Source organism: Amblyraja radiata, chromosome 15, assembly GCF_010909765.2.
Source record: "Amblyraja radiata isolate CabotCenter1 chromosome 15, sAmbRad1.1.pri, whole genome shotgun sequence".
NCBI classification, from domain to species: domain Eukaryota; kingdom Metazoa; phylum Chordata; class Chondrichthyes; order Rajiformes; family Rajidae; genus Amblyraja; species Amblyraja radiata.
The window spans coordinates 27,616,960-27,631,425 of record NC_045970.1 but is presented as its reverse complement, the minus strand read 5'-3'; the positions used below and the strand labels follow the sequence as shown (position 1 = coordinate 27,631,425).

The following is a 14,466-nucleotide window of genomic DNA, read 5'->3' as shown; positions in this document are numbered from 1 at the left end:
ACAAAATTATACATGTGCAAGTGGTCTCCGCATTTAATATGTTGGAGCAAACGAAACACAAACATATCTGATTTAATGTTTCACTTTATGCAACAAAAGGGGTTTGATCTTGAGTACAATGCAAGCAAATTACATTTGAAAAAATATCAGTCCATTCATGATTGTTTTAACCCCAGTGCTCAGAGCAACATGATTATCCCTCCTGTCACAGAAACATAAAAATAAATTTACTGGTTTAGGTTTGGATTTAGCTTTATTATTATCATGTGTACCGAGGTACAGAGCAAAGCTTTGTTTTGCATGCTATCCAATCAGATCAGATAACACTATCCATAAATAAAGTCCGTTCAAACTCAAGTACAATCGTTAGAGCAAATGGGTAATTACAGAGTGCAGAATATAGCTCTCAACATTGTAGCACAACAGTTCCATAGACAAAGTCCAATGTCCACAATGGACTCAAGGTGAATCGGACAGTACCCCAGCTTATGGAAGGACTTATGGAAGCTACTGCATCTTTTGGCCAATTGGATCTGGGAGAAGAAGGAATGACCGGGGTGGAATAAGTCTTTGATTATGTTGGCTGCTTTTCCGACACAGCGTGGAGTGTAGTTGGAGTTAATGGTGGAGAGTCTGGTCTATGAGATGTGTTGTGCTACATCTCCAACTCTCTGCAATTTCTTGTGGTCTTGGGCAGAGCTGTTCCAAAACCAAGCTGTGATGCAAACCGACAGGATGCTTGCAAGCACGCCCGAGACTGGTGGGGCCGGACTTCAAATACCCTTTCCCTCAATTGAGCAACAGCTGTGCTGAGACTTATGGCTGGGATGAATTTGTCATCAAAAATATATTTTATTGGCCGAAGAGCCATTTGAGACAGATGGGGGTGATGAGAGGAACTATTTACATCCCAGTCAGTCGACAATTCTGTCTTATCTCATTACTAGAGTCCATATTCAGCAAGATATGCTGGTGTATTTTAGTTTCCAAATGTGTTTAGTTGTGAGGATAATCCATATACCTGTCAGTTTCCTATTGCAGGTCCTTCAACATTCAGGTGACAGAGGAGCAGATTAGAAAACTATGCTTCATGTTAGATCAGCCGTGATTACATGCAGTTTGAGCAATTAACACACTAGGCTGTGCACTGCAATCTTTGCATTAGTCTGTAACCAACAACTGGAGAGGAAAGGCATCTGGAAGTTGAAATGCGGAACAGCTGCTTCTTGAATTTAAATTTGCAATGATGAATCTTCCCTGGACAAGACACAGACACCAAGAACAGCTGCTCTGAAGTTAAAATCATCAAATACAGTCCTGTCATCACCTGCAAAACTCTTGCCAAAGAAGCACATTGTTATTACTTGTTAATGCATGCTGTTTAGATTTGCAATGATTGATCTTTTATGTGCAGCACAAGATTCCTCAGTGGGCTTTATGGATGCACATACATTTATAATAAGTAATGGGGATGCTGAGTGATAGCAGCAAATACCAGGAAGAGAGTTTCCAGGAATGTTTTTTTGTCGGTTTACAATTGGTGCAACGCTCCCTGATTTACACTCACTTCAAGCAGGAAGGAGAGGAACATGTTCATTTTTTTTAATTTCCATCCATCTCCTTCAGTCTAGACAAAGAGCAACCTTAGAGCAAGAGTGATGGGGAAGTTACTACCACCTGCCCTGCTCTTCCAAGATTGGGTAGAGAAGAAGTAACAGGGAAAGCAGATTCCTAAATACATTGAGGCTTGCTCTCACACACTTCTGGGATAGCTTTGTGACACATCTGTTAGTAAGCTAACATCAAAGTATTCTGCATCTGGGTAAGGTGGTGAAGCAGCTGTTCAATTACCAGACCAGCAATCCAGATACCTGGACTAACAATCCAGAGATCAGAGCAGAAACTCCACCTTGGCAGATGTGAAATGTGGATTGTTAATAGTCTGGATTTCTTTTTGAGGGGGGGGTGGGAACACTTAGTAGTTTCAGTAATTACGACTACGAAAACTATCTTGTTGTTGATAATAATGAAATAGTTTAAAATGAAATTGAAGGAAATCCACCATCCTTACCCAGATGACCTACAGATGAAGGCTGAGCGAATACATGCGGTGACTACTAAAAGAGGCACAGAGACACTGTTTAAGGGTTTGATCATGCTTAAGAGATGCAAAGTGCTAGAGTAACTCAGCGGGTCAGGCAGCATCCCCTGAGAACATGGATAAGTGATGTTTCTGGTCGGGACCCTTCTTTACTGGCAACTAAATGTCCCCTGAAGTAGTTTGGCAAACTATTCTACCATTGCCACTACACTGAGAAGGAATAAAACTGGTAACCAAGCATCAAAGATAGACACAAAATGCTGGAGTAACTCAGCGGGACAGGCAGCATCTCTGGAGAGAAGGAATGGGTGACGTTTCGGGTGGTCATCCTTCTTCAGACCAAGCATCAACCTAGTCACTGAATTTGGTCACGGTAAGTTGCTTCTGGCCTAGTCGGTCATGTAAGCCTCCGTCATGAACATCTGGAGATTGAAGTCTAAATTGAGAGAGGTATCCTATAAACTAGTCGAGCAACAGTCTGACAGATGTGTGCAGAGAATCAGACTTTACATACAATGTGTCAAACAGCTCTAGTTATGTTTCTTCCCAAAAGCAGAACAAACCTACCATAAATGGCAGCACAGTGATATAGAGATGGGAGGGATTAGTGCTCGACAGTCCTCAACTCCACACCCATGACATTATGTGATATCATGTTCAATGCCATGAAATCTCTATGCTACGATGGTAGGTGGTAGCTCTGCTGTACTCCTTCATGTCGAACTATACCTGGAAGAAGTACTGAAAGTAGCAAGAGCACAGAATGTATTCAGGGTGGGAATCTTTAATATCCATCAGCAAAAATGCCTTGGCTAACCACCAAAAAGTGTAAAAGCACAATGGAAAATGTCTGTTGAGACTAAGGGCACTTTGGAAGATTTTGGTGGAGAGATGCACATTTGACCAGGGTTATGGAATCTAGCAGAGAGAATTAGCAGTGATTTGGTGAGTCTTTACTCTGATGACAAGTTGGCATTTTCAGCGAAGACCCAATGGCTCACCCGCCATACATTATTGGGAAAAGCAAGAAACTGTCAGAGAGAACAGTAATGGGAGAAATGTACTGAGGACATGAAGATTCAAGATGGGAAGAGCTGTAACAGTAATGAGATTTTTTCATAACATCGTATGGGATAGGGCGAGTGGAGGGGATTCCTCAACAGTGCGTTAGAAAATACCAGGGAGGAATTTGTATAATTATACAGGTTTAAACATATCACTGAAGAAATCCTTTAAAAGAAATTCTACACTCCCATACTTACTTACTCTATTAACCTACTCGACTAGTTGTAAACAGCACCAAAATATGGCGACTGTGCATTTGTGCATTGTGCAAAATAATTTCTCTGTGGTATGCATAAGTCACAATAAAGAACCATTGAGCTTCAACCTTTGCTCCACAAATTGCCATTTACTTTGAGGAGGAGTCAGATTTTAAAAAGGTCTTCCCTGGCTGGGTTCTCTAGGTAGGAATGTTGTGAAACAATCTTGAAGGGGCTTCTCACCAACAACTACTGGGAAATATATAATGTTTCCCACATTAGAAGATAAACCATTGCAACAAATAGTTTTCTCGTACAGGAACAGGAAAGTTGTGTGCATGTTATGAACGCAACAAAGAAGAGGCACTCAGCTATTAACCAAAGGAAATTGGAGATAGAAGAGAAGAGAAAGGAAGTGGCTACGTTCAAACTGTTACATTAACCTGTAAGGCATACAGAAATCAACTAGCATAGAGGTCCAACTATTAAAGTAATTTAAAGAAAACTCTACAGAAGAAGAATATGGAGTTGAAAGCAACCCTTAAACAACAAGAGGACCTATGTAAGGACAAGGGCTGCAAAAGAAGCTAAAATCTTATACAATGTCACTGTGAGCATTCATTTCTTTGGACTTGGTTAAGACACAAACTTTGATGATGGCAACGTAATACACTAACAATCCTCCCCAAACTAGACTATTAAACATAATGGACAGGATGGGCAGTACAAACTTGAGAAGGTTTATTAGGGCCGTCTCAAAGAGGCTGTCAAACAAGGTTAGGTAATGAAAGGTGGGGAAAGAGAAAAATGTCTGTGCAGTGCAAAGAAACGAATGGCTCAGAATTTATGGTCCTGTGACATTTCATTCTTCTCATTCGCCTCCTCCCACCCCCTCCACATGCAACCTCTTCTGTAGGAGCACTTGAACCACACTCAATTATCCAAGTGAAATTGTTTCCCATAGGGCCTGAATGTACTGAGGCTGGCATTCAGGATGTGATACCTGAACCTACACGAGCCAGAGAAAAAAACATTTCTATGAATCTTTAATCTATGATATATTATCTTATTTGTGGCATAATCCAGGGGTCTAACGGCTACATTCTACTTTAAAAGGTTCTGCAAAGGAATACTGGCCAGCTACAGAGAGCTATGTTGGTGTATCCACAATGTCTGTTTCTGTTCATTGCACAGCTGAAGTCCAGAATGGGATGAAGATCAGTCAGTGACACATCTGACCTCTTGACTCATCATTGAACTTAGCACTGAGAAGCCAGACACACTTCAGATCTGATCACAGCTGTACACCAGTTATTTCTCTGGCTCATGTAGGTTCAGGAGCATCTAGTGCAGTCCCATTCATTTGAATGTAATTCATAACTTCCATTAAAAAGGTAAATGAAAGGAAGTGGTTATTTTACCTGTTAACTGTTTAACTAATTTACACAAGTTGTTGTTTTAATGTTTAATGTTGTTAATTTTGTTTTAATAGTTTTAATTGTCCAATGTTTTTCTTTTAACGCTATCAATTATCAGATTCAGGCACAGAAATTGAAAGGCTGTGGGAGAGGCTGCATCTTGGTTGCCAATCATGAAATAATCACAACCGCAAAGGTCTGCAAAATATTGGGAGCAAAAAGGTCACGCAATGTAATTACAACTACAGGCATTGCATGAAAGGCAAGTGAACAACCCTGGCTCTGTCCACTATCAAACAGCCCATTGAACCTGCCTGCCAGGTTGTGTGTGTTTTACTTGAAGAAAACATAAGGTTTTATTTTGTGTTAAACCATGGAATAATTGTTTTTGTACCATACAAGATTTGTTTGCATAGTAAATATGCATTTAACGTTTTTATTTAAAAGTAGAATGCAGACTTTAAAATTCTGGGTTAGGTCAGAAATAAAATAATAAATCAGAACTTGAAGACTGATAATGCCTTACGTAAAGCCTTATGTAAAAATCATTCTATTGATGTTTATCGAAATTGTAAGCTCTGTGCTTCATGAAAGTTCAAGGTCCACAGAAGCAGAGACAATTTTTTTTCAGTGCAACCGATTGAGTTTGTGACTATTAACTAAAAAAAGGTTGTAAGTATAATGCAGGGATGCCTGCCACTCATATCAGCTTGTTTCACTTGCAAGGAGTAGAGAAGTTGAATGAATAGAGGGAGGGGAATAGTCTACAGAGAAAGGGAAGACAGTTGAGATATCAATTTGCCCCTTCCACCTATCCTTCTTACCTCAATTCTTCAGGCAGAATGAACAAATAAATAAATTACAAATTAATAATAATAATAATGGATGGGATTTATATAGCGCCTTTCTAGATACTCAAGGCGCTTTACATCGCATTATTCATTCACTCCTCAGTCACACTCGGTGGTGGTGAGCTACTTCTGTAGCCACAGCTGCCCTGGGGCAGACTGACGGAAGCGTGGCTGCTAATCTGCGCCTACGGCCCCTCCGACCACCACCAATCACTCACACACATTCACACACAGGCAAAGGTGGGTGAAGTGTCTTGCCCAAGGACACAACGACAGTATGCACTCCAAGCGGGATTCGAACCAAATAAAAAGGTTTATCTTCATTTTTCGCAGGTTGCATAGAATAATATCAGTTTTCTTTCCAGCCGCATTCAACAATAATTTAGACTTAGATCCTATTATTTCAGTTACGAGAAATCCTTTTCATTTAAGATTCCCATATTTTAATAATTTAGAGATTTTTATTCCACTGCTAAGATTTTTTTTCTTCCTCAGAGGCTGTGTATTATTTCAACATGCTGTGCAATTGCAAGGAATGTTGGTGCTGTAGTTTTCAACACTGCGCTATAAACACAAAGTGCTGTTGCTGTATGCCAATTTACGACCTGATTCTAATCATAGAGAATATGGTTTTCCATCAGGGATTTTTGAAAATGAAAGGAACCCTGCCAGCAGGGATAAGCGAAGCAACAGACCCCCACATTTCAAGGGTTCGATCTCATTTAATCTGTTAATCATGTGGAATTTTACCTCCTCTTGTGCAAAACATGAAAAGCAAACTCCTTTATGAGGTAATATCACTTTTCCTGGAGCATAATGAACCTATTAATATTGAATGCATTGAAAAATGTTCCATAATATCAGGAATCTAGATTTTAGCCCTGCTAAACTAAATCACCTGATTGTGATTTATTTCACCTTGGAAGGTCTTTAAGGAAAAACAGATACTAAATAGTCACAAAACACTGGAGTTATATGCCCCATCTGGCCTCGCACCTATTTCTTCCCTCACCAATATTCCTACCTCTGGCTTCACAATTTGCTCCACTTCTATCCTTATCTCACACCTTTTGTCTGGTCATCCATGGGATTTGTCCAACCATCTGCCTATTACACCCCCTCCCCTCCACCTGTACTCACTTTCCAGGCTTTGTCTTGCCACTCCTATTTTCCAACTCCCCCACCACCACAATCAGTCTGAGAAGGAGTCCCGACCCAAAATGTCACCCATTTATTTTTTTTACTGCCCACTAAATAGTACTCTTTTGTTAACTTTGCTGCTTAAGAGCAGTCAGGGGGCAGGGGATGTAGTAACTGGTAAGATGTTACACTGATATGAAATATTCTTCTGGTTCCGATTTGAGACACCTTGAAGGGTAGTGCAAAGTACCTTAAGTTTTAGTGTTTAGAGTCATTAACAGTTGTAAAGCAAAAGTTCTTTTCCATTGCACTTTCACTTACAAGTTCGAGAAGGCACCATGAAGAGAAAAGTTACTATTACTTTTCCATTCTTTGCCAAAATGCACTGCTACAAAAGTGCTATTAATTCCATACTCTTCGTACAGGTGCAAACAATGCATGTCTCAGATCTGTAAATAAGATAGGCTTTGTCCAAATTCCCCCGTCTAGATCCAAGAAGAAGATACGCTGTAATAAGATGCTAGATGTGTTATGAACTTGATATTTTTTGGTTCATGATTCATTGGGATCATTAATTGCCATTTCTATCTGAAGCATGCGCCCCAGTATTCATTTTTATACATGTATATCTGTGGAGCATGGTTTACAACAGAAAACTTCAAATTTTGCTCATTATCAAACAATTATCTAAATATACTATTACTAAAACTCTCATCTTGACCACTGTGTTTTTTTTCAAATTTGCACATAAACGGTAGCCTATATAGCTAGGACTTTTTCGACACCTTACTCACCGTTCTCCTCTGCTCCAAGTGCACAAAGTTTTGTTTCGATCGGTGGAAGATTACAAAAGTTATGAAGGCTTAAAAAATTGTGAGATCAGCAAATTGGTCTTCTCGCCTGTCAGTCACCATGAAGGTAACGCCCCTTCCAGCACCCGCTGGAGAATAAATCCCCGGAGCTGGGGCTGTGTCCGTGAGCACGTCCAGAAGTCGTCCATCCAGAAGACGCCGAGAATAAAACCGAAGCAGCGGAGTGTGGGCTGGGGGCAGGCTGTGTTCCGTGGGTGGGGGCTGTGAGCGCGACAGGCGCTGGGGATGGGAGCAGCTGAGCGAGTCCAGAGCCAGGTCCTGGAGCCAGGACCGCGGTCGGAGCCGGGGCCGGGAACTGGTGAGCCCACACACCGCCCTCCCACACCCCCCTCCCCCATACACCCCCTCCATCCCCAAAACACCCCACCCTCCCCCACCTCCCCCACACACCCCCTCCTCCCCCACACACAACACTCCTCCCCATCACACAACCGTCCTCCCCCACACACACCCCCACCAGCCCCCGACAGGCCCTGCCTGAAGCCGTCCCCCGATTACAGAATGCTCCCGCCATTGCGTTGGGGGAAACAGGTGAGGGGTGGAATATTGCATTGGGGAATAGTTGCGTTGAGGGACCAGGTCTCCCGTGTTTCTGGGACCCAACGGGTCCCACTTAGTCCAGTATATATTATAACTGGCTTCAGTCGTTTTCTGATCTTGAAGTTGGAAGAGCCCGTTTTATGACCAAATAAGATAGACATAAAAAGCTGGAGTAACTCAGCGGGACAGGCAGCATTTCTGGAGAGAAGGAATGGGTGATGTTTCGGATCGAGACCCTTCTTCTGACCTTGAAACGTCACCCATTCCTTCTCTCCAGAGATGCTGCTTGGCCCGCTGAGTTACGCCAGCTTTTTGTGTCCACAGTGCCCTCCATAATGTTTGGGACAAAGACCCATCATTTATTTATTTGCCTCTGTACTCCACAATTTGAGATATGTCAGAGAAAGAAAAAAATCACACGTGGTTAAAGTGCACATTGTCAGATTTTATTTAAGGGTATTTTTTATACATTTTGGTTTCACCATGTAGAAATTACAGCTGTGCTTATACATAGTTCCTCCATTTCAGGGCACCATAATGTTTGGGACAGATGGCTTCACAGATGTTTGTAATTACTCAGGTGTGTATTAATGCCTCCTTAATGCAGGTATAAAGAGCTCTCAGCACCTAGTCTTTCCTCCAGTCATCACCTTTGGAAACTTTTATTGCTGTTTATCAACATGAGGAACAAAGTTGTGCCAATGAAAGTCAAAGAAGCCATTATGAGACTGAGAAATTAGAATAAACAGTTAGAGACATCAGTCAAACCTAAGCCTTACCGAAATCAACTGTTTGGAACATCATTAAGAAGAAAGAGAGCACTGGTGAGCTTACTAACCGCAAAGGGACAGGCAGGCCAAGGAAGACCTCCACAGCTGATGACAGAAGAATTCACTCTATAATGAAGAAAAATCCCCAAACACCTGTCCGACAGATCAGAAACACTCTTCAGGAGTGGATTTGATAAAATGATCACTGTTCGCAGAAGACTTCATGAACAGATATACAGAGACTACACTGCAAGATGCAAACCACTGGTTAGCTGCAAAAATAGGATGGCCGAGTTACAGTTTGCCGAGAAGTACTTAAAAGAACAACCACTGTTCTAGAAAAAGATCTTGTGGACAGATGAGACAAATATTACCTTATATAAGAGTGATGTCAAGAGCAAAGTATGGAGGAGAGAAGGAACTGCCCAAGATCCAAAGCATATCTCCTCATCTGTGAAACAGTGGTGGGGGTGTTATGGCCTGGGCATGTATGGCTGCTGAAGGTACTGGCTCAGCTATCTTCATTGATGATACAACTGCTGATGGTAGTAGCATAATGAATTCTGAAGTGTATCGACACATCCTATCTGCGCGGGGGGGGGGGGGGGGGGGGGGGGGGGGGGCAGACTACGTATAAACACTGCTGTAATTTCTACATGGTGAAACCAAAATGTATAAAAATGGCCTTTATTAAAATCTGACATTGTGCACTTTAATCACATGTGAATTTTTTTCTATTACAAATCTCAACATGTGGAGTACAGAGGCAAATAAATAAATGATGGGTCTTTGTCCCAAACATCATGCAGGGCACTGTATCTTCAGTTTAAACCAGCATCTGCAGTTCCTTCTTACATTATGACCCAATAACATCTAGTGTCAAGAGTTATGAAAATGAACATCCACAGTCTTAATAATGGCTTCCATTATGGGTACAACTTTCTACAAGTGCTGATTTTACCTCAGCTGAGGATATTAATGACATGGAAAAGGTTTGTTAACAGGAAATGCAAATTAATGCTTCTCATTTGTAAATCGCGTCTTGATGACCATCTTCGCACATGACAAGGACAGAAACTTCTGCAAACATTCACTTAATCCTCTCATGGCAGCTCATCAGGTACAGAAATACAAAATTATAATTATTATTTAGAACAAGCAAACTTAATATTTGAAAACTATAATCTGTTAAATGCTGATTTGTATATCTCTGCAGTTATATTTAATGCAATAAAAAGTTTGTAAAGCATTGGTCAACTCCTCGGCAGCGTGGTACAAACTCAATAAATAATTAAGACTTACCTTGAGTAAACAGGAAAATGCACACATGAAATAGGAAGGCTCGAACCATCATGGCAGAACTGAAAACAGAAGTAGAAATGATTCAAATTCAATGCTTTGACAGGAATAAATGAAAGATTCCCCAACTACTTTTAAAAAGGACTAACAACTGAAGTATATCACTTACAGTTATATTGTGTTTTTAATGTGTGCAGGTTCACTTCACAGAAAATGTAATAACTCAAAATGTAGATGCATTGAAATTTAGGCAACAGCCCATTTTAGCACAACAAAGTTCCATAACAACTAAATCGATTTAATAACTAATTAAAGGTAGACCAAAATGCTGGAGAAACTCAGCGGGTGAGGCAGCATCTATGGAGTGAAGGAAATAGGTGATGTTTCGGGTCGAGACCCTTCTTCGGACTGAATAACCAATTAATATACTTTTGTGTTGTTGGTTGAGAGATAAAAGTTGCTCATGAAAGCTGCCTACAATTTTTTTGTCCCTCTTGCTAAAGGATCTTATGTGTTCTCTGGGACAAGTGGTTGCAATTTAGTGCAGATGTAACACCACCCACAATGGAACAGCATTCTCTCTGATGCATTAATCTAGATTAGTTACTGAAAGGGGAGATTAACCACAGGTTTGACTCAGAAGCAAGAATGTTTCCAATTGTTCTGTGCAGTCATAGCACTCACATTAAATGAACTAAACGTATGACATGTTTAGGAAGGAACTGCAGATGTTGGTTTAAACCGAAAATAGAAACAAAAAGCTGGAGTAACTCAGCGGGACAGGCAGCATCTCTGGAGAGAAGGAATGGGTGACGTTTCGGGTGAGATCCTTCCTCAGCTCCAAAACATTCAGCTTCTCACCAGAGATGCTGTCTGTCCTGTTGAGTTGCACCAGCTTTCTGTGTCTATCTTCGCTATGACTCATGTTTATTGTTATTAGAATGCCAGTATCAATGTTTCCAAGGTTCTGCCTTATACGAGTTCATTTCTTTACCTGAATCATAGGAATAACTGCAAGGAGCAAACTTCATCGCATAACATGATGAAAAATAGCAAGGTTTCAAGTAATATCCTGTTACATATGGGATGTTACTCATGTTTTAAAATGAAGGTTCAGTATTGCTCTTTCCATCTGATTTACAAATGACTCACTCACTTATCTCTCTAATTTCAAATGAGCATACCATTAAATGAAGCTTGAATGTTATTCTTTATGGATAGTTTGGTAAGAATTGAGAAATAACTTCAAATGTTAGACTTCTATACTATAGCTCTGCCTTCAACACAATTATCCCATACAAACTCATCTCATATAGTCATGAGATCAACTCTAGACTCCTGGACCTAGGAATCAGCTCCCCCCCTTTGCCACAAGATCCTTGCCTTTCTAACCCACAAATCCCACCTGATGAGGATAGGTGACAACACCACCTCTACAATAATTCTCAACACCAGTGCCCCATAAGGATGTGTTTCTCAGTCCCCAACTATACTCTCTATACACTCACAACGGTACAGTCAAATGTGGACCTAATTCCATCTACACATTTGCGGATGACACAACAATGGTGGGTCGAATCATGAACAATGATGAGACGGAGTACAGGAAGGAGATAGAAAACTTAGTAATATGGTATAAGGACAGTAACCTCTCCCTCAGTATCATCAAGACAAAGGAGCAAGTTATTGACTTCAGGAAGAATGGTGGTGTACAGCATTAATGGCATGGAAAAGGACATAAAGTGCTGGAGTAATTTAGCAGGTTAGGCAGCATCTCTGAAAAACATGTATAGATGATGTTTTGGGTTTAGAGGGATATGGGCCAAACGAAGGCAGATGGAACTCGTGTAGATGGGGGGGGGGGGGGGGGGGGGGGGGTGTAGGTTGTAGGTTGTGTAGTTTAGATGTAGGTCGGCTTGGGCAAGTTGGGCCGAAGTGCCTATTTCCACGCCCTCAATGAATACATCCAGTTGATTTTGTGAATTATAACATTGAACTTTAGTCTTTAAATATTGAAGATGACTTCGCCTATTTAATCTGCATCAGGTGTCTCGTTGATCATTCCACATCGGAGAGCAACATAGAAAATAGGTGCAGGAGTAGGCCATTCGGCCCTTCGAGCCTGCACCGCCATTCAATAGGATCATGGCTGATCATCCAACTCAGTATCCTGCACCTGCCTTCTCTCCATACCCCCATCCCTTTAGCCACAAGGGCCACATCTAACTTCCTCTTAAATATAGCCAATGAACTGGCCTCAACTACCTTCTGTGGCAGAGAGTTCCAGAGATTCACCACTCTCTGTGTGAAAAATGTTATCCTCATCTCGGTCCTAAAGGATTTCCCCTTTATCCTTAAACTGTGACCCCTTGTCCTGGACTTCCCCAACATCGGGAACAATCTTCCTGCATCTAGCCTGTCCAACCCCTTAAGAATTTTGTACGTTTCTGTAAATTTTGTAAGTTGTAAATTGTCAGATTGCTGTAAATATACAAGTTTCTTTCTCAACTGTACAATTTCGATATCTGGCCGCCGAAAGGTTTTGTAATAGGCAATTTGCACGCCCGCTGTCTCTTGTAAATGTTTGTTCTCACGCAGACCAAACGTGCGTAGGTTATGAATGAAATCATTTGAAACCTTAACCTGCATTTTGGACAACAGGCGGATTAGTTCGAATCCCTAAATAATAGTTGGGATTATTCTTCTGATTTCCTTGCGGAATTCTTACACGGAAACCCTTCTTTCGGCACCTTCCAATCGGATGGGGTATTCGTTCCGGTCCAGTGCAACTAATTGTATCCCCTGGGCTCCGATCCGGGTTGAAACCACCACTTGTGCGGGTTTCGGTCAGTTGGAACCTACCTCGCGTCCTCAAAAACTCGCCAGCTAAAAACTAGGGCAGCGTCGAGGGATTAAGGAAACTCTTGCGTTAAACCCATTTCAGAAAGAGACAGATTGGGTGGCATTTCGAAGCACGTTCAAAATCCGCAGCTGCCACTTCTCACTGATTTACACAAGGGTGGTTCCAGTTAGAGTCAACCGATCGACATTTAATCGTCGTTCAACCGTTGATTTCTTCCAAACCTTTTTACTCGAGCTCAATCGCTGCCTCTCGAACAGAATTCCTGTCTGATAGTTCGAAGTTGCTAAAAATAACACCTGCCACACATCTCAGACTGAGGTTGTCTTGCCGCTGTTTCTCCTTGCCAGTATTTGTCGTTGAGTTCACATTTGTAGCTGAATGTAGCTCTCAGGCTTGCCCCCCTTGTTCTTCGTTGCAGGATAGAACAAATTAAACATATATCTGAAATTTAATATGTCCTTATAAGGAAGTGGGCTAGACTCTACTTCTTGGAGTGAATCCAAACCTCAACACGGAGCGAAATATTGCTCGGATCCGGTCTATTCACAAGACTGGATTTCATTAGCGCCATAGATCCACTGAACTGGAAAATTGCTATCAAAGGCATGCCGCCTGACCAGCTGGGTTACTCCAGCACGTTGTCTTTTTTTTTTTTATCATTCTAAGTTCGGATGCTTACCAGCAATTTTAGATTTATGAGCAATTCGACTGCGTTAAATGTGTTATTGACTTCCACATTTACTTTTTGGCAAATGTTTATTATCTCGCAGTGGGTGAAATGCACTTTACTCGGCACAAGATACCCATTAGAATCACACAACTAGATTTCTTCTGCATCAGCAGCGTTGGGTATATTTGTTTCCTTGATCAAACGAGACTGGGAGCAATCGCTTATTTACAACCGAACCTCAATGCAAAATGATTGTGTGATTGGTTAACATCTCATTCGTATAGGTATAGTTCAGTAACACAATACTTCCCGGGACATAGTAGAGAAATCAAGCAAACTTTAAGCTGTATTAGCTATAAGCGAAAACATACTGATAATGTTATTTTAATTTGCACTATCAATTGCTAAGATTAAAATAGTTTGCTCACCATTTGATCAGTGCTGCTTGCAGTCTGAAATCGCTGTTGGTTTGGAGAAAGCAGAGCGTACGGGGAGCGAATCTTATTTTCGCTTCCGGATGCCGTGCGGTGTGCTGGTTAAGACAGTGTCAACTTTCATGTGTGCAGTCTGACGACGCTCTGATTTATTGGATTGTCACGCCATTCACCTGCTCGTTACCCAATCTAAAGCCTTTGCTTAGGGAATCTAAGAACATATTTTTGTCGAAACAAGGAACTGCA

At 41.3% G+C, this 14,466-nt stretch overlaps 1 protein-coding gene across 2 annotated transcripts in view; it reads right to left on the bottom strand.

Annotated features, from left to right (window-relative positions):
* The window catches only part of vwa2 (von Willebrand factor A domain containing 2), a 44,174-nt gene extending 29,708 nt beyond the window's left edge, over nt 1-14,466 (bottom strand). Inside the window, exons 1-2 of one of the 2 annotated variants that reach the window (XM_033033926.1) lie at nt 14,215-14,466; nt 10,257-10,315 (exon numbers count right to left, since the gene is read on the bottom strand). In XM_033033926.1, the coding sequence (XP_032889817.1) occupies nt 10,257-10,308 (52 nt within the window). In that variant the 5' untranslated portion in view covers nt 10,309-10,315; nt 14,215-14,466. Of the gene's footprint in view, nt 1-10,256; nt 10,316-13,115; nt 13,641-14,214 lie in introns of those variants that run through there. The other variant, XM_033033927.1, reaches the window with a different exon arrangement.